Source organism: Sminthopsis crassicaudata, chromosome 2 (genome assembly GCF_048593235.1).
Source record: "Sminthopsis crassicaudata isolate SCR6 chromosome 2, ASM4859323v1, whole genome shotgun sequence".
Classification (NCBI taxonomy): domain Eukaryota; kingdom Metazoa; phylum Chordata; class Mammalia; order Dasyuromorphia; family Dasyuridae; genus Sminthopsis; species Sminthopsis crassicaudata.
Window position 1 is genome coordinate 364,158,425 of NC_133618.1, and position 25,816 is coordinate 364,184,240.

At 36.0% G+C, this 25,816-nt stretch overlaps 1 protein-coding gene across 1 annotated transcript; it reads right to left on the reverse strand.

The window, feature by feature from the left end:
• Positions 1-19,718: 19,718 nt before the first annotated feature.
• GDF9 (growth differentiation factor 9) lies at positions 19,719-24,656 on the reverse strand. The gene is made up of 2 exons (XM_074291011.1): positions 24,211-24,656; positions 19,719-23,424 (listed from the first exon to the last, which is right to left on the reverse strand). Exons 1-2 carry the CDS (start codon positions 24,608-24,610, stop codon positions 22,517-22,519), a joined length of 1,308 nt encoding a protein of 435 aa, XP_074147112.1. The 5' UTR covers positions 24,611-24,656; the 3' UTR covers positions 19,719-22,516.
• Positions 24,657-25,816: the final 1,160 nt, after the last annotated feature.

Consider the following 25,816-nt stretch of genomic DNA (forward strand, 5'->3'; position numbering starts at 1 on the left):
TATTTGAAATTCCTAGGCTACTGACTTCTCACATTACTAGGTGTTGTTCATGGGGGGTCAAGAATTAGCTGTAGAGGAAGATCTAAAAGATCTTGAAGGGCTTTTTGTATGTTCTCTCTCGTTTGTTCTCTCTCTCTCTCTCTCTCTCTCTCTCTCTCTCTCTCTCTCTCTCTCTCTCTATATATATATATATATATATATATATATATATATATATATATATATATACATATATATATATATGTATATATATATATATATATACATGCATTTATATGCTACTTAATCTTGTTTGTCTTGATTTCCTCATTTATAAAATGAGCTAAAAAAGGAAATGGCAAAGCACTCCAGTATTTTTGCCAAGATGAAATCTACCAATAACACTAGATAGGACACCAGATAAAAGTTTTCTTGAAAAGTTTAAAGAAAGCCTAGTGGGGGGGGGGGGAAGTGGAGTTTCATACTAGTAGGGTATTAGCATTCAGCCTAAGAATGGATCGACTCTGGACTACAGTTTATTTTGACTAATTCACATAAGAACTTCTCTCACTTGAGCCATTTGTACCCAGGGAGAACACTGTGGGGACTGAGTGTAGATCACAATATAGTATTTTCATTCTTTTTGTTGTTGTTTGCTTACATTACGTTTTTTCTCAGTTTTTTTCCTTTTTGATCTGATTTTTCTTGTGTAGCATGATAATTGTGGAAATATGTACAGAAGAATTACACATGTTTTTCTCTCTCTCCCTTTCTTTTTCTTTTCCTGTACTTCTCTTACTCTACTATATCTGTTGGAAAATAAAAATAAACTACATACCTAGTCTTTGTCTATATTGTGGCAGCAGCAAATTTGAGAGTCATCAGTTGAGCCATGTGACCTACTGAGAGGGAGGGAATCCTTTATGTATTTAATTGACTGAGTGATCATGAAGAACTGGTCACCTAACATTTGTCCTATACTTGTTCACTTAGGATAATCAGAAATTAATGAGGGAAATTTTTTTTAATTTAGTTTTTTTTTTTTTTTTATTAAAGCTTTTTCCCCCTTAGCTAGCAATTGGTGTCAGAAGTGGGATTTCTGATGTTGTTGATCCTAGGATTGGACCTAGGCATGATCACACTGCAGAGTGAGAACTCCTATGGTTCAGGTGGAAAATATTCAAGTTACTTCCACCCCCAAACTAGGTCTTATACCTGAGGATTTCAGATGTATAGAAAGGTAGGTGGGGAACAGTGTACCTTTTTGACCTGCGGAATTACATAGGCAGAATTAAAACTAGCTTGAACAAATGAGTAGTTCTCTTGATTGATCAACCCAGAGCTTTGGGGAATAGATTAGCTATCTATTAATTCAGTTATCCAACAAATCTTTCTTTTTTTCTTTCATGTTGTATTATTACTCAGTCCTTTAGATCTTGTTTACTCTTTATGATCCTATTTGAGGTTTTCTTGGCAAAGGAACTGGGTGGTTTATCTTTTACTTTTTCAGCTGATTTTACAAATGAAGAAACTGAGGCAGTGATTTGTCCAAGGTCACACAGATACTGTCTGAGGCTGGATTTGAAGGCAGGCCTTCCTGACTTCAGGACTAGTACTCTCTCCACTAGGCTATTTAAAAAAGAAAACAAGTCTTCCTGACTTCAGGGCTGGTGTTCCATTTACTTCACCACCTAGCTGCCCCATCCTACATTACTCCTATCAAAGATCTCTATTTCTACCCAATGTGTTAAATATTCCTGAAGAAAATCATGAAACTGTCTCAACGGAGTTCATAATTTGTTATATAATTTCAACTTGGTCCTCACTGTTACATAAGTGTTTTTGTTCTTTCCTTATTAATTCCCTATCACATCTTTACTGTAGCTATTATTGCAAGCTTTGTCTACTTAGACCTTCAAAATTTCCTCCTCCACCCTCCCTCTCAGCAGAGAATCTTATATATTACTTTACAGAGAAAATAAGAGTTCATACATCAGAAGACCTAATTCTCCCATTCTATACTTCAATCCTTATCAACATCCCCTATTCTCTCCTTAGTTAGTTAAAGGAGATGAAGAAATGAACCTTCTCCTTGTGAAGAATTCTCATTTGTCTTCTTGATCTCATTAATCCGTTTTCTTCCAGAAACTTGCCCTCTGAGCCATTCTTCTCTTTCTCTTATTTTCAATCTCTCCTTATTCACTTATTCCCTCCCTGCTATCTATAGACATGCCCAGATCTCCCTCATCCTTATAATTGATACTCTCATTTCCTCAAGTTATTGTGCTGTAGCTCTTCTTTTTCCCAGCCAAACTTCTAGAAAGCTAGCCTGAAAGGGACAATGGTCAAAACTTTGGAAGAGTCAGTGATCAAAGATTTGTGTTTGTTGTCCACGGACTTATGGTTATCATTGTTTGTGATTATGGGAAGGTTCTAGATTATGGGACTTTTTACTTACACTCTCATACCTACTTACATGCCAGACTTTAACTCCTTCATCCTTCTAAAAGGATGTTGTCTGAGATCATAGGCTGTCCTCACCCAACTTCAAGATCTATTCAGGATTTGAAAGGAAGAAAAATATCCAATTAATGACTTAGTTTCCCTGTAAATAAAGCTGATCCTTGTCACTGCCACCAACTCTTCCACATTGTCTACTCCCTCTATAGAAACTTCTGTCTCAGTGGCAGAGGAAGAATAGCATGTCAGTGGCTTGTACCCTCTATCATTTGCACTTAATACCCACAGCTAGTGCTATGAACTGTTAGAACAGAGCTAGCCCCATTTCCAAAGCAGTTTCTTTGACAAGGGTGTTCCTTCCCTCAAAAATTGAGAGACTCTAGATTAAATGGGCATCCAGGTTAGGAGGTGGGGAAAGGAAGTATGGAATAGAAATCAAGTAACATTCTCAGAACCCACTCTCTATCCTAGGAACAAATTGAGTTTTATCCCTTCCCCAGCAACACCTCCATAAAGTACAGATCTAAAAGTACAAATCTATCACCTTTCCCATCCCATATTCAGGGCCCTCACTAGGGAAGCCACATATGATCTGCTCACCTGTGGGATGGAGATTGGGAACAATTCCTTAGAGGCCAGCCTTAGGGCAGAGAGTGGAAGCATTGTCAGTTGACATAGTAGAAAGAGGAAGGAAGGGAAAATGGATCATGCCTAGGACCTCTGGTCCTACAAAGCATCCCTGACCCAGCCATATAATTAAACCAACCAATTAGTATACTCACTATCTGAGTCTGGAGGATTGGATAGACTTGTTTCTTGACCCCTCTAATGTGATCCTAGTCTCTAAGAGGGGGGTTTTCCTTTATCCCAGAGCTCTTGTTTCTCTCATATACCATGGGCCATATTTAAGACCTTCCAATTATTTTTATTCTTTTTTTTAATCATTGTATATATATATATAGCTTTTTATTTACAAGATATATGCATGGGTAATTTTTTTTTCAGCATTGACATTGCCAAATCTTTTATTCCAACTTTTCCCCTCCTTCTTCCCACCCCCTCCCCCAGATGGCAGGTTGATCAATACATGTTAAATATGTTAAAGTGTAAGTTAAATAAATATATGTATACATGTCCATACATATGTCCATACATGTATCTTGCTGCACAAGAAGAATCAGATTTTGAAATAATGTACAATTAACCTGTGAAGGAAATAAAAAATGCAAGCAGACAAAAACAGAGGGATTAAAAATACTATGTTGTGGTTCACATTCATTTCCCAGAATTTTTTTTGCTGGGTATAGCTGGTTTTATTCATTATTGAACAAATGGAACTGATTTGGTTCATCTCATTGTTGAAGATGACCACGTCCATCAGAATTGATCATCATATAGTATTGTTGCTGAAGTATATAATGATCTCCTGGTTCTGCTCATTTCACTCAGCATCAGTTCATGTAAGTCTCTCCAGGTCTTTCTGAAATCATCCTGTTGGTCATTTCTTACAGAACAATAATATTCCATAATATTCATATACCACAATTTATTCTAATTGATGGACATCTATTCAGTTTCCAGTTTCTGGCCACTACAAAGAGGGCTGCCACAAACATTCTTGCACATGTGGGTCCCTTTCCCTTCTTTAAGATCTCTTTGGGATAAAAGCCCAGTAGTAGCACTGCTGGATCAAAGGGTACGCACAATTTAATAACTTTTTGGGCATAGTTCCAAATTGCTCTCCAGAACGGCTGGATCCATTCACAATTCCACCAACAATGTATCAGTGTCCCAGTTTTCCCACATTCCCTCCAACATTCAGCATTATCTTTTCCTGTCATCCTAGCCAATCTGAGAGGTGTATAGTGGTACCTCAGAATTGTCTTACTTTGCATTTCTGATTAATAAAGTCATTTTTATTCTTAAGAAAACTCCGGCCAAAGGGTATTGCAGGGATTAGTTCAAATAGAAGTAGAGCAGTAGGTAGAAGCAGCCATCTTGTCAGTATCACATACTCTACCACTGCCTAGTATTGAATCTTTTTCTAGCTTTCTGAAGTGACCAACTTTGTGAATCTGCATGTCACCTTTTACTCTCTCCTTTACCTCAACATTCCTGGCTCTGAAAAATACTATTTCTGCTTCTCAAATTTTCTTGTGAATCTGAACACAAACATGTAGATCCAAGGTTTTCTTGGAACAGACTGTCATTGGGTTCTCTTGGAGACAGTAAGGCAAGGCAAGAGAGTATCTATCAGGAAGACCTGTGGGGGAAGTGTGAATCACAGAGTGATGGGCAGATACTTTTTTTTTTGGAGGATTGCTCCTTAAGAATGCTTCTTCAAGCATATCCAAGAGAATGCTATACACAGGAACAACAAAATTGTGTGATCAACTGTGATAGACTTGGTTCTTCTCAACAATGTGGTGCTTAAAGACAATTCCAATAGAATTGGAATAGAAAATACCATCCACATCCAGAGAGAACTCTGGAGACTGAATGTTCGGTGTTTTGGTTTTTTTGTTGTTTGTTTTTTCCCTTTCTTTCTTATGACTTTTTTTCCTTTTCGTTTGATTTTTTTTTTGCATGACATGACATATAGAAATGTTTAAAAAGATAGCACATATTTAATCTATATCAGATTACTTGTTGTCTTGGGGGGAAGAGCTAAGGGAGGGAGGGAGAAAAATGTGGAACACAGTCTTACAAAAGGGAGATGTTGAAAACTCTATTTTACATGTATTTGGAAAATAAAATACTACTGAAATATTTTTTAAAAGAATGTTTTTTTGGAATTAACACAATTGTACTCAATGAGCCTTAGAACAAATAAAATCACTTGCACATACCAGGCACTCAATAAATGTGTGGGATGAAAAAAACATTTTTTTAAAATCAAGCCAAAAAGTTAGGATAAGTTGGACCTAGGACTGGCCCTTAATGGACCACAGCTTCTGGAAGGAATCCTACTTCATCTCTGAGATTTAATAGTCTAGAACAAAGCTTCTTAAAGTGGGTTTTGAAACTCTATAGGGAGTCTAGTAACTGAATGTGGGGGTCAGAAAAAATTTGGCAAAGAAAGATACCAAATATTCTGCCAAGATTTGATCCTTTATGTAAAAATAAACAAACATATTCATCTCATTAATGTGATATTTTGTTTTTATCTTTAATAAATAGTAAAATTATGTAATACAAAGAATTGTTTTATGTAACTTCCCACTCCGAGATTACCAATTGCCAGGACCATACATACCAATCTTCCCCGGTTAGACATGGAGATGAGACGGATATTAAAGTGCCAAACAGACTTTCTTTATTGGTATTCTTTAAGAAACTATTTCCTTTTAATCTGTGATCCCTTTCAGATTCTTCCTGGGCATATCCTCCCTAGATAAGGTATCTTTCCAAGATGGCAGAGCCTTTAATTCAATTAGAAATCCTGGTCAAAAATCACTCCTTTAAATGTTGTTAATTCCAATAGGAGACTCAGGCTGAAAGAGTCTAAGCCCGGGAACTTGGGCTGTCCCAGCCCCCCACTAAAGATACCCAATTCTCTCTCCTAAAGTCTTTGCAGATGGACCTAGGTAGCTTACTCAGCTACCAGGACCTTCTGTCCAATGAGAAAGCATTCTCAGTGCAAAACTCCATTTTCCAATAGATCTGCCACTATAGAAGTCAGTCTCTTGGTAAACTGGTTTCTATCCAATAATAAACTTTCATTTTGCAACTAACAATTCAGGAATGAGTGAATTCTTTCACTCCTAAAACCTGTGGCCAATTTAAAGGGGATACTTAACAACTCTCTTATAGCCACTAACCTCTAGACCACCAGGAATTGAGACCACTCAAACTGCATCATTCTCAGCAGGGGTTAGCAGGAAGCAAGAACAAGTGTATGTATGTCTCTGCATCCCTTAATCTCTCTGCATCTCTCCACATCCTTCTCTTTGCCTATGGAAAAGCTTTTATTTATATTTATATTTACTCTTCTCTGGGATTACCCCATGCCTAGCCCACTTAGCACTGGTAGGTGGATCCTTAGAAGGGAGACACATGGAGTTAGTGCTGCATCCTAAGAAAAGATCTAACACCTTAAGACACAACCTCCTGCCTCAGAGACCAAGCCACCTTCTACCTCCTGGGTGGTCCTACCATCCTACCAGATGACATGGTATACATGGCAATTCTCAGAAGGAAAGTATCTAACAGTTTTAAAATACATTTCTTTATGATTTATTATCAGTTAATGCTTGGTTTTATACCTATGTTATATACCTATATATCCAGGGTCACTTAAAGATTTCTCAGGCAAAAGGGGGTCATAAGTGGAAAAAGTTTAAGAATCCTTGGTCTACAAGACTTCCTCCCAAAGGAGTCATTAAATAACTGCTTTGTCATTCAAGATGTAGAGTCTAGGGGAGGAGCATAATCATCACATTGAAAGTATGTAATGTTTTATTAAAGCATTAACACCCCCAACTCCTTCCTTTGCCTCTCAGAAGTCATATTTATTAAATCCTTACTATGTGCTAGGAATTGTGGTAACAATTAGGGTTACAAATACAAGTAGAAAGATAGTCCCTGTCTCCCAGGAACTGAAACATATAAAAGGAAGTTGAAAAGATGGGAGGAAAGGAGGAGATGATGGTATTTTATGGTATTTGATAAAGACTTGGAGAGTCCAGAGTAGAAAGATAGAATGAAGATGATTGGTTTAGTCATTCTCCTTGAAATGTAAGTTCTGAGAGCACTGTCCAATCATAGAGAAAGACCTGAGGAACTAGGGTGGAAGGTACTCCCAACTTGTGGAATTCCAGGATGAATAGTTACAATGCAGCCTAAAAATGAATAGAAGAGTGATTGTACATTATTCTTGCCTATTTTCAGCCATTGGCCATATGACCTGAATCCCAGGATTATTCATCAAGGGATGCCCCAGGCATTTAGCTAAAACTCTTGGTCTTAGATATTCTTCTTGGACCTGATTGAAAGTGGATATGGCCCCAAAGCCAGAATAAAATGATCAGCGTTGGGTACCATGAGCAGCAAACCATGGGTGTAAGTGTCCTGGGGTCACTTGGCTAAAGTAGGGGCATGGGGTTCCCAGGAAATAGTTTTCTCCAAGTGTTCCCCCATATTATTTGAGAATTCAAAAACAAACAAACCAAGAAGTCATGTGAACTAATTGAGAGCTAAGTAGAATCAGAAGAACATATACAATGTCTACAATAATACAATGAAAAAATTGCCAAAGGAAGCCAAGCTCTAGCCATTAAAAAATTTAAAAAAAAAAATGGCATTCTAGAGAACAGGAGAACAAATAATTTAACGTATTTCCCTCTTTTCTGAGGAGAGGTGAGTGACTACAGAATCAGAATTTTGCATACTTTGTCAAGACTGGTAACTAAATAAAGAAGAGAATGAAAGAAATCCTTTTTGGAAAGGGGCAAAAAAAAAGAGCAACATTGAAAAACTAATGAACAGGTTTGGTTGAAAGGGAGGAAAGGAAGGGGGAATATCAAATGAGAAATGGGGATCAGATATAAGGAGGAGAGAGCCAGAGAGAATAGGAACATCTTTAAAAAAGATTAAAGTAAAGTAACTGAAGGAATATAATATTGTATCTATAGCAAAGGGGGAACTTGAAATTGAAAAGCTTTTTCAGAGAGATAATACATCTAGGATAAGAAGGGAAGTGTTGGAATGGGGGAAAATCTTTGTATCAAATTTCTTTAAAACGAGTTTGGTATCCAAGATACATAAATAATGTATTAATCTATCTACATGTGCACATAGATAATATATATGTAATATATGTTACATACACCCATATGACTAATAACCATTTTCCTACCAAATCAAGAAAGCAGTCAACAAAACATCCTTGGATAAAAGAATAAAACATTATCGTTGGATAACAAAGAGGCTGAGCCTGTCAAACCTTTGAAATTTATAGGCTTAGGGAAAAGGGATACCTGAGAATAGAATTCAACTCTGGTTAACAAGTAATAAGAGAATTAATATTATAATTAAAGATGGGCTTATTCTAACAAGAGTCTTAGAGTATATGACACTGAACATCCAATCTTGATCAAAGAGACTTTTTAATATCCAAAAGAGGGAAATCTACATTTTACCAGACCTGTGTGAATAAACATAATGAGCAAGAATCCACCCAATAAACAGAATTTCTTTATTGTCTTTTATTAGATTAGGAATATCTAAGACCAACCTTTCATAACCAGGTAAGTCTTGTCCAAGATTTACCAAAGTGGTTGATTTCTGAGTGAGGAAGTGGAGAACCCTCTTTAGTACTAAAACAATAATTAGTTATTAATATCCAAAAGAAATCTTTCTCTCACAACCCAACAAATGGCAAGCTGACCCCCAAAAATGATAAATGGTGAAGGGTCTAGGGGAAAAAATGGTACTCTAGAGCATTCTTGGGAGAGTAAGCATTTATTTGTATACTTACTATATACTATACACTGTGCTATACTATACACTATATACTATATACTGTGCTAAGCTTTTTATAAACACTGTCTCATTTGATCATTATAACATTTATAGGTAACCTTGGGTAAGTCACTTAACCCCAATTGCTTCAGCAAAAAAAAATAAATAAATAAAAAATAAAAAATTATAGGTGTTGTTATTATCTCTGTTTGCAGTTGAGGAAACTGAGGCTTGCCTAGTTGCCTCAGTGTTACAAAGCTATTAAGTGTCTGAGCCTGTATTTGAACTCAGGTCTCTCTAGTCTAAGGAAGTAGACTTGAAAGAAGTTTGGAAGTATGCCCCCCAAAGTTACTAGACTGTGAATGTCCTTTGACCCAGGAATATCACTACTGTGATATCCTTTTCCTTGAAGAGATCAAAGAAATATGTAAGAATCTGGCTTTGGACAGTTTCAGAGAAACTATAAACTGATTCAGAGTGAAGTGAGCACAACTAGGAGAACAAAAGCATTATAATCAAATATTGCAAAGGCAACACTATAAAGAAAAACAACTTTGCAATACTTTAGAACTCTGTCAGAAAATTGAAGGTTAAAAAAAAGTCACCTTGCCAGGAAAATGTCGGAATTTAAAATGTAGAATTAAACTTTTTTTGAAATGACCAACATAAATGTGCTGCTAGACTATGGATAGCTCTTTTGAGGGCTTTATTTTTCAATAGGAGACAGTGGGAAAGAGATAATAAATTCTTGTTTTAAAAAAAAAAGATTACTTTCTAATCAACATTCCTTTGTATTTTCTATGCCAGAGTCATCTCCTTCCCTTAATTGTCTAGGGGTATCCCTAAGAAGTTAGGATGTATTTTTACTGCCATTGATTTCCAGTCTGAGTTCCCATTCTGGGGCTATATTCCAATCACTGTTAGCATCAGTGACAAGCATCCCAGTTTCACTTAACCAATTAACATTAATTCATTTTTACAAAAAAAAATTTTTTTTGAAGACATAACAAGAATATACCAACAAACATTTCCCTCAAACACTTTGAGGATACATTCTCTCCTATACCATCTTGATCTCTGGGGACAATAGGCATAGATTTAGTTCAATTTCTTCATAGTATTGACCCCACCAAGTTCACATTCAAATGTGTCCTTATTTGATGAGTTCTCATCTTAGCTACCACTAGTCCAGTTTCAGAAAGTGATTACTTAACCCTTGGGACTTCAAATAAGAACAATGGAAACCTCCCCTCACCCTTGTAGTGGAGGATGCTAAGAAAATTGGTCTAATTGAGAGAAATCATCTAATACTTTTTAAAATTCCTCCACACTCTCTTATCTCTCACTGGATGCCTTCAGTCAAAAAGAAGTCACATGAAGAGATGACAAACCAAGAGAGAGCCAGACCAAGACCAATTAAGGCCTTTTGAATACTCCCCAAGTTCTAGCTTTGTCATTGCAGCCAAGGAGCTTACTTTCTCCTACTCTTGTTCTTAGCTGACTGGAAGCTATTATCCAAGCCTGCTCAAAAGCCACTTTTAATACACATCATTATCACTTTTCCAAAAACAAACTCCACTGCTTCTTTCACAGAGGGAATTGGATCAATGGCATTCTGTACATTCTTATGCTCATATAGATTAAATTTATTGGCCAATTCCATTTCATTATCTTCTCGTCAGTTATTTGCTGGATTTTTATAATTGTCTAAGCATAAGTCAAACTTCTATCTAAATACTAAGTATCTAGCTTTTCTACTGTAACTAAAAGTCAGATTGTTTTTTGATGCTAGCTAATCACTCCCCCAGAGTAACTGCTGTTTACTGTTACTTTATATTTAAGTGTGATGAATGACAAAACCTGAGAGAGAGTTTCTGGGTAACAATCAACTTATTAATTAGGTTAGTAATAAAATCAAGAAATTGATGGTCGATGGTTTTCATTGACAACCAAAAGACAAAAGACAGAGCCTGAAAGCTTTAAATAATCCCAGAAAGGAAATTCCCTTGACAATTGAAAATCAATCTTGACTAATGGACATTTAATAAGGAGATGAGTTAGTAATCTTCAGTTCCTCCTGCTGAGAATGTGACTTGATCATAATACTCATCTGCCTCAAACAATCTGGACAAATAAATGCAGATCCATCTAGATCACTCTGATTGGTTCATGAGCCAATTCTCCCTAAACTCTAATGGAGGGGTCCAAGAACAGGGGCTCATTTCCTTTGGTTTAAGAACTGTCCTACTCTGGATTCTACTTATATTCTAAATGGAAGGTTGAGCAGAGGAGGAGGGATCCAGCCCCAGATTGAAGAGCATATGACCCAAAGGATAGGAATTATCTCAATTAAGTTTCAAAGACTGACCTTCCACAAGAACACAACCTCAATGAAGAAACAAAGGGGAGAAAAGTATATTTGCTGATTTAATAATTTATAATATATATAATTTATAATAGAATTGAAAAAATAATTTCTCTTCGAACCAACAGTCTTTTTTTTTTTTTTTTAAATATATATAGCTTTTTATTTACAAGATATATGCATGGGTAATTTTACAGCACTGGCAATTGCCAAGCCTTTTGTTCCAATTTTTCCTCTCCTTCCCCCTCCCCTAGATGGCAGGTTGACCAATACATGTTACATATGTTAAAGTATAAATTAAATACAATTTATGTATACATGTCCAAACAGTTATTTTGCTGTACAAAAAGAATTGGACTTTGAAATAGTGTACAGTTAGCCTGTGAAGGAAATCAAAAATGTAGGCGGACAAAAATAGGGGTATTGGGAATTCTGTGTAGTGATTCATAGTCATCTCCCAGAGTTCTTTCACTGGTTCAGTTAATTACTGCTCTATTGGAACTGATTTGGTTCGTCTCATTGTTGAAGAGGGCCACGTCCATCAGAATTGATCACCACATAGTATTGTTGTTGAAGTATATAATGACCTCCTGGTCCTGCTCATTTCACTCGACATCAGTTCATGTAAGTCTTTCCAGGCCTTTCTGACATCATCCTGGAACCAAGGGAGTCTTAAAGCAATAGCTTAATTTTCACTCTGTGAAAGGTCTAGGAAGAGACAGAGTTTTTCTAATAACCTGGAGAGACTATTAACTGTGATGACTGGAGAGAGGACTGGGAAAAGGGATTGTAAGGACATATTTCCTAAGAGCTTTTCTCTATTTGTATTCATTGTTTCTTACATTATAGCAGGTTAATCTTTATCATTTAAAGAAATATGAAGAGAATTCTTTAAAAGATACTTCAATTAGTATTTTGAGAAAACTGGATTATGAAACTGATTCCAGAAATCCATAGTTTTAGTGGTGGTTGAAGGTGAACTTGGCTGTGATCTTTCTCATAGCTGATACATTATAAATAATCACTTGTTTTTGTTTCAATGTTAGTTCATCCCAAGTGTCAGCACCCTGCATGTGTGCCTTCTCCCTTTGACCCTTCTCCCAGCAGGGATGTCCAGAACTAGTTCAGGCTGCTTGTTTATTCACATGGCTTGGAGAAGATGGAAATTAACAACTCTGTTCCTTTGCGAGTGATGCAAGCTTACTATCTGCTTTGCCTCTACATCTTGTAAAACTGTAGTTCTATCATATGACCTACTAAAATAGAGCTAGGACTCATGGGTCTTTTACATTTACCTTTCAGATAAACTTTTTTTTTTTTAAAGTGTTGTTTCCCCTTGAAATAGGAGAAATATCTTAAATTCTGAAGCTGTCTTTGAAATTTGATTAATTTGGGGTATTAAAGGTTCTGCCTACAAACATTTCTCAATAGTACTCAAGTATGAAACAATTATGGAGAGCTCTAGCTTCACTCTGAAGCTTAGCTAGTAGATCATGATGGGAAATCATAGCTATGGGATGATATCTCATCTTGATAAAACTCTCTCTCTTTCTCTGATTTTGGGGGAAAGCTAAGCTCTCCCCTGAGAGACCTGCCCCAGAGAATCTAGCATTTTGATATCTGGGTGGGACTAATTGAGTAAAGGACCACTCCTAACCCTATTGAGTTGGAAATTAGCCTAGAGAACACCATTCAATTCCAAGATTTTCTATTTTGATTCCAGCTCAAACTGCTCCCAGCCCCCATCAAGAGCTGCCCCCAGCTTCTAGTCAAGGTTTCTATTATAAAAAGAGGGAACTTGGGCCTCATTCTTTACAAAGGACGTAACATGCCATGCCAAGCCAAGCCAAGCAAAGGAACCTCTCTCTCCCCTTGGCATAAGCTGCAACCCTCTACCTGCTGAAATAATATTCTCCTTTAGGATTACTCCCTCTTTATCTCTCTCTCTCTCTCTCCCATTTTTCCAACAAGACCTTTTTCTACTTTCTCTGCTAGGATAGGATTTTTCTGCTAAAAACTTTATATCCCTCTGTAGGGACCTTGCCACCAAGGAATTCAGTCTTTCTAGCAAAGGCTGACTTCCCAATGTCAATAATAAACTTTTTGCCAGTCTAGCTTTTCGGGTTCGTAAATTCCTTTACAAAGGTCTCTGCGCCAACTAAAAAGATTCCCACAACTCCCTGCCCTGTGACAAATCTCATCAATTGGGGACACAACCCCAACTTCATCATTTGGTTGCCTGACCGGGAATTGAGGGGAGCCAAACCTCTTCAATCTGAATCAACATCAAGTATCCACAATGTATATTTTTTATTGAATATCCTTCCCCTGTTACAACTAATAAATCTTTTGTTAAAAGTTGACATCCTCAAGTCTTTCACTTCATTCTAGTTTCAAACTAAACTTTAAGAGTCTAGCCTGAGTCAAACCTAGCCTCAAACACCCCCAATTAGAGCATAAGCTCCTTTGAGAGCTTTTTCTGTTTTTATCCTCAGCACTTAGCACTTAGATGAGATCTAGATTTGGGGTACCCAAATGAAATTGAGGCTTAGTGGCAGGTTCTGGGTACAGGGAGTCAAATAGAGCTCCCTTGCAACCCCTTTGGAGTTGGCGTGAGGATACGGAGTTAAATGAGGTCACTTATTATCATTGTAAATTTGGGCAAGTCTCATCCTCTCTGAAATTTGGCTTCTTCATCTCTCAAATGAGAGGAATTAAATTCCATTAAAAAAAAGATCCTGTGACCTAAATTGCTCTCATCACCAACAATTTAGTCAGCTCAATTAGACTCTATTTACTAATATTTGGAATCCAGATACTATTTTCTCAATGGGAGACCTTAATTGGTAAATAAAAAATTTAGCTAAATTTGTGCTGTAGCATTATTGGTCACCTCAGAACAACATTTTCTCATTAGGTATTCAGAAAGGCTGTATCAATTAGGGGAAAGAAGTGAAAGCCCAAATTGTTGGGGGAGGAGAAGCAAGTGGAGACATCAAGAGTCTTTTGAAGAAACTAGACTCTGGCTGATTAACCATTCATAGTCTGGAAATTTATAATCCAAGAAATATTAAGCATCTGACAAGAAAAAAAGAAAGCAAGCAGTCCATTTCCTGATTTTGCTACAAAAATAAAAAATAAGAATCTTTTCCCTTTAACAAGCATGAAATCACATAGACATATAATTTTTGGCAGAGTTTTATTGTCTTGTTTTTAGTCTTTGAACTTGTTTTTAGTCTTTTGAATTTTAAAAAATGTTAGTTTTTTGATATTTCAATTACCTAACATTTCTATAGTGCTTTAAGGTTTACAAAACACTTCATATATATTATCTCACTGAACCTATATTGTTATCAGCTTTTCAGGTCTAGAAAAAAATTAAAAATTAACTTAGAAATTCAGGCCATGAACAAACATAATAACACCTTTGTTTTGCCTTTTGATAACTGCATTCTCTGAGCCAGGAAGACTGTTCAGCAAATTTCTAGTGAGATGAAGTTGGCTCTGTAAAATATTTTGCAGATTCCATTCAAAGCCATGAGTGTAAAATCTTATTTATATGCAGCAGTGAACAATTTATTCATTATGGTAGAATACTTTCTTTGTGGCCTCCTCCTTTTATTATTATTTCTTTAGCCCCTCAATAAATCTTAATGCTCAAAAATTACAAATATAAATCTAGGAGCAGAAGCAACAGATAAGACCTTGCCTTCCAATCAATCACTGCCTTAGAACCCCTGAAAAGCAAATGTAATTAGTGGAACTTCACTGACACATGTCAGAGTTGGGTTTTTTTCCTACACCTAAGGGAAAAGTTGAGAAACTTTCGACTCACTACAAAAATCACAGAGATACTTCTGAGTCATGTTGAAGCAGGTGAACTCTGTACAAAACTGTGTCCCTTTGTAATCTGTAAAATTAACACTCTGAAATTGTGTCCTCTTTGATTCCTGGCCTCCCAGACTCCAGAGAATCTATGAGAAAGAGCATATCCTCCTGGCTGGGCTTTTTTAAGGCAAATAACTCCCCTCTCCCACATTGATCTTTTGGGGATACAGATCCTTTTCAGGAAATTCCAAATTCAGGAAGCCTTCAAAGTGATTTTCATTCAATTGGAGATCTGGGTCTGATATTGAGCGACTTGAAACTTCAAGTATCTAGGCCTTCAAATATCTTTTCAACTTGATAACCTGAGCCTCAGATTTTTATAAAAGATAATTCTATACTCCATATCCTTTCAGAATGTCTGAAGTAGGAATTATGCTTCTGCCAGCTACCAGGACTCCTGTGCCCTATGAAGAGACCCTCTTCTCAGTGCCAATAAACTTCCCTTTGCCACAAACAGATTTCGGATTTGTGAATTCTTTCACGAAGGACCTGGGCCTCTGACCAAAAGGGATTTCCACAACTCTCTACTCTACCACTAGAACAGCATCAATGTGACCAAAAAGATGGAGTAGACATTTTTTCCAATTCCCACTCTCAAAAATTCCCCAAAAGAAGAATTAAGGAGTAAAAGTTAAAAGCAATTGCAACTGTTTCTGATAGCCAGGACAAAAAGAAGCCTAGTGAGTTAATAGCCTTTTATATTAATATTAGAGAACACTAATCTCCAATTTGCTTACTCAGAACTCTAGTTTGTGCTTTTGGATCAGTTCAGCAATTTTCTTGCAGTTTCTGTAGTATGCCAACTGACCATTCTGGTAATAAGCAGCAGACCTTAGCTCTGCTCATCTACTTAGGGAGGATATGGAAAAGGGAGCTTTGCCTGGGATTGTAATGAGCTACAGTTGCTCTTAAAGAACTAAAAAGAGAAGAAACTGGGCAGGGCACTACTTTATATTTGTTCCCTGGTCTCACACCAGGGAATGGCATCAGCCTTGTCCTCCCAGGAGACTGAAGCCTTAAAAAGAAAGAAGGCTGAAATAACTTTGGGGTCCAGTTCCCAGGACTCACTATCAAAAAAGAAAGGGATCAGAAAATAAATTCTAAGAAATATAAGGAAAAAGACTAACCATAATAGATCTAAATTTAAAACTTAGAACACATAGATAAAGCAACAAGAAATAAATTAAAAGAGAAAGCAAGACATCTAAATTGCAAATATCTCTAAATAAATGTTACAAGACAAAGGAAATTGAATCAATACCTGATAGATCAATGATGTGAAACTCAAATAGGAAAGAATCCCTACAACCTGTACATTGACTTGGAAAATCCCAAATTAACATTATCTATATTGTTATTTATTTAGTTTAACATTTTCCAATTACAGTTTAATCCAGTGGGTTGCACTAGAGCTCTATGAACCCATAGTTCACTCAAGTGAGTATGGAAATGCAGCAGTATATTCCTAAATGGCTCAAGAAAACTTAGAATCTTCAAAAGTTAAAAGGGAAAAATAGCAGAATGTATGGCCTTTTCAGCAGAAATAACTAGAATAACAAAATTTGGTGAGTCTTTCCAAAAAAGGAAAATAGAGAACAACTGATTCAGAATATAATTATACTAAAGCAAATGACAATCTGAAAGGAGAAGTAAAAATCAGTGTTAAAAGAACATATGAATATAAGCAAAATACAATGATCTGGAAGACAAATTGTATAGAGACAATAAGGATCATAGGTCTCTCAGAACTTGAAAAGCCAAAAGACCTGAACATTGTAATTCAAGAATTGATAAAAGAAAACTGCCTAGAACTTCTAAAAATAGAAGAAAAAACACTTATCAAAAAGAATCCAGATTGCTATCAGGAAAAACAACATATGCTTGCAAATTCCAATACTCATAATGGTTTAGTGCAATGAGAAATAACAAATTCTAAAAATGAACAGGAAAAATACATTTATATGTATTAAAAAAACAAAATTCAAATAACATAAGACTATATATATATATATTCTGTAATCAACAAAAACAGTGGAAGGGGATAGAATAATACATTATGAAGAACAAGGTTTTCAAGATACAACTCAAAATGACATACCCTGCAAACCTAAGCTTAATCATAAAAAAATAAAAAGATAGACATTTAATAAAAGAAAAGCATTCAAAGCATTCCTTCTGCATTCCTCTCCATTCCTTCATTACTCCATGACTTTTTCTACCATGTTTTAGAACTTCTATGGCCTGCATGTCCTGGAATTCACACATTGGAATTACCTTTGCCCTGATGGTCTCTCCTACTGTTTGGAAGACTCCTCCCAGCAACTTCATTTAAGTAGGGTGTCCAAGTTTCACTCCAGATTTTTCTTCCATTTCCCTTCATTCTAGGTACTGTCATCTTCCCATCAGTTTCCTTTTATATTAAGATATAAACTTCTTGAAAACATGGCCTTTTGTATTTATGTACCTAGTATCTGATACCATGATGAGATCCTGAATAGTATGTTGGGCATAGAGAAACTAAAGCATTGATCCCTCAGGCAAAGAGGGAGAAAGCTCAGATAGAGATCAGTTTAGTTCCATTGTCCCATCCTCTGGGGAGGTAGTCCAGTCAGAAATCCAGTTATGTCAAACCTCTGGGACTTACCCTCTTTAGGGTCTTGGGCAATTGCACCTTGCAATGTCCTGTCAGAAATCCCAATCATATCCCTGAGGTTAAATTCTCCCTATAAATTTACTTATGACCCATCCCAATGTTGAGGTTCAGAAGGAAACTCCAAAAGGTTGAGTTCACAGACCGGTGTCACAAGAAGTCTTAAAAGAATTTGCAGGCTTGAACCCATCTCCAAGTCAAGGGGCAAAGTTTATTGTAATTGTAATTGAAGTAGGCCAAGTTCCAAAACGATATATCCAAGAACCAGGAGCAAGAAGATAAAATTACCGGAAAAAGATGAAGAGATCATGTGCTTAATGTCACTGAAATGCTAATTTTATGGTTTAGAGGTAAAATTGGGGAATGGGCTTTGAGGTGGAATAAAAGAGTAGTCTGGTATGCAGTCCATTATTATCTCAGAAACTTTGTTGTCACTGGCCAAATGATTGTTATCCGACAGCCAACACTGTTTGTGGAACTACTGCACTCCCAAGGCCAAATGACCTCAGGGTTACTGCCACATTTCCCCAAGAAACGTTTATCCTGTCATTCCCACCTCAAGCAGTCCAGACCCAAATTCATTTGGAACAAAGGGGACTAAGGTCTCATCTTCTGGAGCTGCTTCAGGCTGATAAGGGGCCCAGTGGGGTCCAGATTGAAGAGGGGAGACATGTGACTTGTACATGACATCAGCAGCATCCAGTGCTGAATGTCAGAATCAGATAGTAGATGATATTCAGGGTGGAAAAGTAGTAGTTTATGGGTTGGAGTCTGAAAGAAACAAATCTCACAAGTAGATTAAAAGTACAGGAGTCAAAAATGAACAAAAAGAAGAAATAAAAGAGTTAGTATAGGGTTACTAGGGACAGTACCAGGAAGCCCACCCAGAAGAAGGTTGGGGGGAGGGGAGGAGATGAGACTTATGAATGTCTTTTCCTAGGATAAATACTAAAGAACATTTTCCCCAAATCTCCAATTTTGTCTCCTCAAAGGAGTAGGGGCAATGGGTACAACAGAGGTATTATACACAATGAAAAGAGTGCTCAGATGGCCTAGGATACAAGCACCATAATGTTTGAAAAACATTAAGCATTGGGTAGAGAGGATGACAGGCAGAGTAGAGATGATCCTTAATCTTAAAGAGTCTCAGCCACTTCACTCTGTAAAGAGCTGAACAGGCTAAATCAAGGTATGATCTTCTTTAGCAAAAACTCTGAGCCTTGTCAGTCTTGCAAAGAAAGGCTTTTACCCAATTAATTAAAGGTGTCAAAAAAACAAACAAACAAAAAATAACAACAAAAAAAAAACAAACACACACTACACCAAAGCACTTTGAAGCCCCTGCAAGGGGACTTTTGTGTAAAATCCACCTGCCACTCCTCCCTTAAGTATATACCCCTTTTTTGGATGGGCTTCAGAATGGGGGGGGGGGGCGTTAACAGCCCTTTCAGGATTTACTTGGGCACAAACTGCCTGACAGACCTGATTAATTGTTTCTCCTAGCTTGTGACCAGTGAAAATGGGTTTCACAAGGGATTGGATCTTTCAAATACAATTTGTTCTGCAATCACAGATCACTATAAGCCAATTTTTTTGGCTTTTACTTCTTTGTTAAGAGGAGAAAGTAAGACAAACCTTAATATTAATATTCTAAATAGCTTCAGACTAACTTTCACAAAATTTATACCACATATCCAGCTGAGCTGACAAAATGTTAAATCATAGCTCATACAATTTTTATAAGTTATACAATTTAGCAAGCAACATAGCAGCTTAAATACATTTCATTTAATTAGGAGACACAAAATATGATCTCTTTAGGTTAGTTACATGAGAACCAAAATTTTTAACTTAAAATCAAATCAAATACAAATTTAAATTTCTAGTAACATTACTTCAATATCAATGCACACATTTCTAAAATTTTATACCATAATAAACAAGTTCACAATTTTAACACACTAATTAATGGTAATTATCTCATACAATTTCAGAGACAGAAGTCCAATTTAAACAAACACAGTCCCAAAATTTAAGGTGTCAAAAAAATGTCCTTTCAAGTCTGTCCCTAGGGCTTTAAGAAATTGGCTGACTTTAGAACGCTGAGGGAAGAGGGTCAGAGAAATTTGGATCCAGCCGTCCAGTTGTGGGTCTGTGGCCTAGTGACTAGCCCATTCTCCATGCCAAAAAGCTGGGGAGTGAGGGGGATTCAAAAATGTTAAGGCATTTTATTAAATTTTTTACTGGAAGCAATCAAAAGAAAAAAGAAATTACAATCTGTATGTGTAACACATCATTCCCAAGAGTACTCTTGTATTTAAAATTCTGATTCAAAAAGAAAAGGTAATTTGCCATATTAGCAGCAGATATTTTTCTTGTCAGTCATTAAGAGAGAAGGCCTTTGAGAAGGCCAAGGAGGCACCTAGTTGGGCTCAATTATTCTAATCTTAATCAGCCAGAAATTTTTTGATCTGTAAAGATATTAGTATAGAAAGTTATTTGGTTTGGGTTGTTTGTTTACAGCTTTCTTTTTCCAGTTTATTTTAAATACATTTATCATGCCTCTCTGTTTGACACAGATAGACATGACAGACCTAGGTCTATTTGAAAATGTTCAATTTTTAAAGTATTTATTTAAAACTAAATACAAAAGAAAATAGAAAAAGAAAAACAGAAAAGGAAAATTAAAAGCAAAAGACTCATTTGCAGAATATTCATTATGGAAGATTCAAAATATTAATACATTTTCCATTTCAAGAAAGTGTATGTAATTATAGAAGAGGTTATATTTGAAAGTTAATATTTGTTAAATGAATTAAGTTAATAGAGCAAGTTTCACCTAATATGATCAGGAGATCTTAACTCAAATAGCTGGAAATAAAAATGGTTTTATTTAGTAATTACTAGCCTTCATAATAGCAAATAGATTCCTACAACTATTTTGTGCTGAGATGTTTGAGGAAGATAAGACCACCTGCAGATAGGCTGACAGAAGCGTCATTAATTGAATTAGAGGATAAGATTTCTAAACTTGCCTAATTGTTCATTTTTATTGGTCAAAGAAGAAACTTAGTAAGAGGCAGATGTTAATGCATAGAGTCAAACTCTAAATAATTAATGTTATAGGGGCAGAATGCTTCAAATATCTAAAATACTTTATTTCTTTATTTTAGTTGAATAGGCCATTTTCTTCCAGAAGTCACAGATGACAATTGTCTTTTCCTCCATATAATTTACACATGTTCCCATCATAAAAAAAGAGGCTGTTCTGAGCAGAAACTAACCAAATAGATCTACCACTACAGTTGAAACTGATGTATAATTCATGTATTATTAAAATACTGTAGGAATTGAAACAAAAGAAGAAACAAATATTCCTATATGATTATGAACAAGTTCGGTCCCAGAGAAGAGTTGAGAAAATATACTTCTCTCTCCCTTCATTGAAGATAAGAGCATTTTGTCAGATATAAATGACGCTTTTGTTAGGTTTCTGTGTCCTTCACTCTCACTCTCTTTAAGAAAAAAAAAGCAAATGACTGTTACAAGGCATTGTTCATTGAGTAGAAAGCATATACACAGAATTGAACTAGACTTTTTTAAATCCCAAAAGTAGCTATTAAAATAAGAAACTTTTTTTTTTTTAAGTTAGAGTTGAATTGTTCCCTAGGGTTCTTGGCAGACACTTCACATTAACTAATATCTATCATCTAGATGGAATATGCCAAGTAAATATGTTTAAGGATAATATTAATTTTATCCTTGAACTTTCAGATATGTCACTGTTTTCCTTTCTTTCTAGAAGGGTTTAAGAAGAAAACTAATACCTTTATGAAAAATGAAGATGTATTATTTCTAATATGTACTAATGTGTCTAATATGTATGGATTGTATGTAAAGGTAAACTTAATACATATATCAAATTCATAATTACCCCAGAGAAAATTAAATTAGTAAATAAGTTTAAAAAAACAAACTGTACTAGGATTTCAGTTCTCCAGCTCTTCATTACCCAGCATTCATCATGGTAACATAACAATGTAAATAATGTGGAGGAAAGAGTTATAGATAAATAAGTATTTAGATCTTCTTTAGAAGATTATCACTCAATCCTCTATGCTTTCCACTTGTCTTCCCTCACCACAAATTTGTCCTAATTACCAACCCTATCTATGGCATTTCTCTCAATCTAAGTCTACCTCAAATATTATTCTACCAAATATCCATTATGAAAAAAAAAATTCTTAAAGGTTTCACAAAAATGGTACAGAAGAGATATGCTACTGACAAGTATTTATTCTTTCATCAAGACTATAGCATTTTGTCTTATCAATTTTTTTTGTCTTCACTTCTACTAATGGATTTTTTACTTCAGAGGTAAATACATCTTTAAGCAAAATTTAAAAAATTAAAAAAAAAATAAAAATAAAAAATAAGCAAAAATTCACTTCAAGGCATGTTAAGAACTACAAAATATACATTACATTTGTAATTAAAAAAGATTAAATTGTACTTCAAAACCTACTTATTACAATGTTACTCATCAGAATATGTAAGTCTACCCAATTAATTTCCTATACAACTAGACATCAGTGGATCCAAAAATTTACTGTACAAAACCTGCCTGAAATCCCAGCTAAACTCAGCATGAATGTTGTCCTGAACAACATTCCTGAAACCTGTTTGGTTTTAATTTTTCCTAAGACAATATGCTAATGACAAGTACATTTTGTTGCTATCATATCTTCATATTCTTTATAAGCGATAGAGCCATCAGGCTCAACAGTCAAGACACTCAGGGGGCTGTACTTAGCAGGTACACAGGAAGGCCTTGGAACGGAGGAGTCTAACTTCTCATAGATTAAATTTTGTACCATGGTATGGAAAGGAGAACCATACCAATGCCCAACAAACCTGGGACAGTCACCTTTGCAATATCGAGGATTATATCTATGTGGTGCTACAATCCAGTTGTCCCACTTTAACTGGCTAAAGCTCAGCTTAAAGTCATGGAGCTCACACTCATTCTCAGGAAACAGAAATTGCTTGAAATATTCACTCAGGTTGTAAGAAACTGATATTTTGGGATTCCTTGTTTTGGATTCTCCTATTCTTTCATTTCTTCGATGGCGGGAAGATTTTCTGCCCGGAGTCAGTTTTTCTTCCATTTTGTGTCTAAGGGAACTCCACCTATGGTAAGCCTGAGCACTGGTATCATTCAGATATACTAATAGTGATGGGGGCATTAATACGGCCATGTCAAATATCTCATCCTGTACTGGATTCTGTTGATCTTTGAGACAAGTAAAATTCACAACCATGTTGATATTTTTCTTGTTGGAAGCAACTAGAGGCTGAAGCAAAGTAGTTACATCTATTTCAATCCACTTATGATTTTTGCTAAATTCAAACTGTAAATTAAAAGTGAAGGATTGTGGAGACCTGAAAGAAGATGGGTGAGAATACTGAGGTTCTTTTACAACTAGATGGCACATACACTTAGTGATGGGAGAAAAAGAAACAGAATTTTTCAAAGAATATAGCAAAACAGACTTGAGTAAGTGTTCTAGGGTAGTAATGTGGTCCAGGTTAAACAGAAGATCCATTGATTGAAGAACTCCTAAGGGAGAAAAAAAAAAAAAAACACCACAGGTGCTTCAATATAAATGAGGCAGAACATTTAGAAATCAAGTCTAATGGACAACCTAATAGCAAGAATAACAAAAGTTAGCACTTCACACATACTCTGTTTTCCCTCCAAGTAAGAGAAGAAGGGGAATTCAGGCATCCTCTGAAGGACCTTACTCATATGATAGGGATCAGATAAAGGACATTTATTAGTATATTTATTTTCAAAACTCTTGATAGCTTATCACCAAGAAAAATTCTGATACCTTCGAAGCTTAATGAACGCAATCAGACTATTAGACTTTAAAAGTGAAGATTATCTTACTTGAAGAGAAACTAGAAAGGTGGGGAAAGGCGGGGGGGGGGGGGGGGGGGGGGGGGGGGGGGGACTAGCTGAGCCCTTAAATTTCCTTTCTCTTAAAGAGCCATATTCTTTTATGTATATTTTATCCAATTTGTTTTTCTATTGAAAGGGATATATGGATTTCTTTGATTAAAAAAAAAAAAAGCCTGTGATTACAACATATATTGGCATAGGAAAATTTAAAATTAATTCTTTTTTTTAAAAAGGGAAAGATAGGAATCTTTTGATAGAAAAATAGGTATTAGGTATTTCTTTATGTTTGGGTCTTAAGAAACCATTTTCCATACCAAACTGCATAACTGACATCTGAATCAAGCACTGAGATGAACCAGTATGTACGATCAATTCCCTTTCCTGCTATAGCACCTTCTCTCCACCCCAAGTCATAGCCTGAGAGATTCTGTGGCTACACACCTGTGACATGGCCCCAAGAAGGCTGTTGTTGCTGTGAACTTGGTGTGAATAGACGGACAGTGTTGTAGAGGTGACTTCTGTCAGACTTAGGAATTCCTTCCTTGGTGACATATGCTTTATAAAGCCTCTTCATATAACGCAGTGCTCTTGAGTCAGGTTGTAGCCTTGGTGCCCCAGGAAGATGGTGGTTAACTAAGACCTTGTGAAGGGGTGGAAAGAGAACTGCTCTGTTTTCTCCATCTAGAGGCTTATTCCAAGGCAAGGGCTTAGCCTCAAAGGAAGCTTCTCCACTTGTCACAGATCCAGCTTCATCCTCAATGGTTTGAGACCCGAGGCTAAGAGAGAAAAACATCCAGGCTAAACAGCAAAAGTAGTGGATGAATGAACTGGTCATTTCCATAGTTTGGGGAGACTTAACAAGGCCCACATCTCCCCAAGCCTGGTTATTCTGTAAAGCATAAAGGGGAGCCAGCTGCTCTCTTTAAAAAGTTTAAGGTAGGATGGGGGAAGAATTAGATGATAAGGGCTCCCAGCTGTGGTGGTAATTTCGTCAGCTCTAAAATATTAAATTTGTTCCATTGGACAGATTTATTTGGCTATTTCTTCTTTATTCACCTTTCCTCAAACTTGTGAAAAATCTTTTAAATTACAAGTGTGCTGTAATTGCCTCTGAATGACTAAAAGATCCTGGAGAATGATCTAATCAGGGTCTCCCTATTTTACTTTGGTAAGAAATGAGAACACTTAAGGAACTCTTTTGCCCAAGAAAAAGACAAGCAATAGTTATTGGTGATGATTCTGTCTGCTTTGATGTCAATCCTATTTATGGTAGTTAATGGATTTACATATCTATTCCAAATGCATTCCCCTGAAATCTAGTTTTTAGGATGGACTACTTCAAAAGTAACTATTTAAATGTCAACATGCTGGTCACTGATTTTCAAAAAAGTAAAGATCTATTAGGTGCCTTAATTCTCCTAGGTGGTTAGACATAAAACTTTTCATTTGTAATGTGTGGTAGCTTGATTTGCTGGCCGATTAGATTAGGTAAGAGGTTTAATGTCCTGGGTCCTTTTCCAAAATTATTTTTGATTCATTTTGAAATTTTGAATTGCTCTTTTTTTTTTATTTGGATGCTCAGTTACAGATTTTTTGGTTTTTAAAATCCTTGACTGTAAGTTGGCATGATTAAAAATGGTTTGGCATCTAACTGGTGGTGAATGCCCTCCAGGAGAATTTTTTCTTAAGTCTTGAATGGAGTCAGTACTTTACTTGGAAGTGAATGGATATTATGTTGCTAAAAATGAGTCAAAGACCTCCTCTAAAAACTTATTGAGAAATACAATGCTACTCTGAAAAAAAAAAAGTTAATTTCTGAAAGGTAAACATTACATCCCAGTACTAGAAAATATCCAACATTGCATTACTCAGACTGATGAAACTGTCACATTAACAGAAGTTCATTGATTGCCACTGATAAGCAGATTTATTTGTCTTTAAATCAATGAATTCTGATTTTAACCCCTACACTTGTAGGTGGTATAAAGTTTGAGGCTGCAGATTTAATTATTTTAATACAATGTAAATTCTGAATCGAATTGAGCTA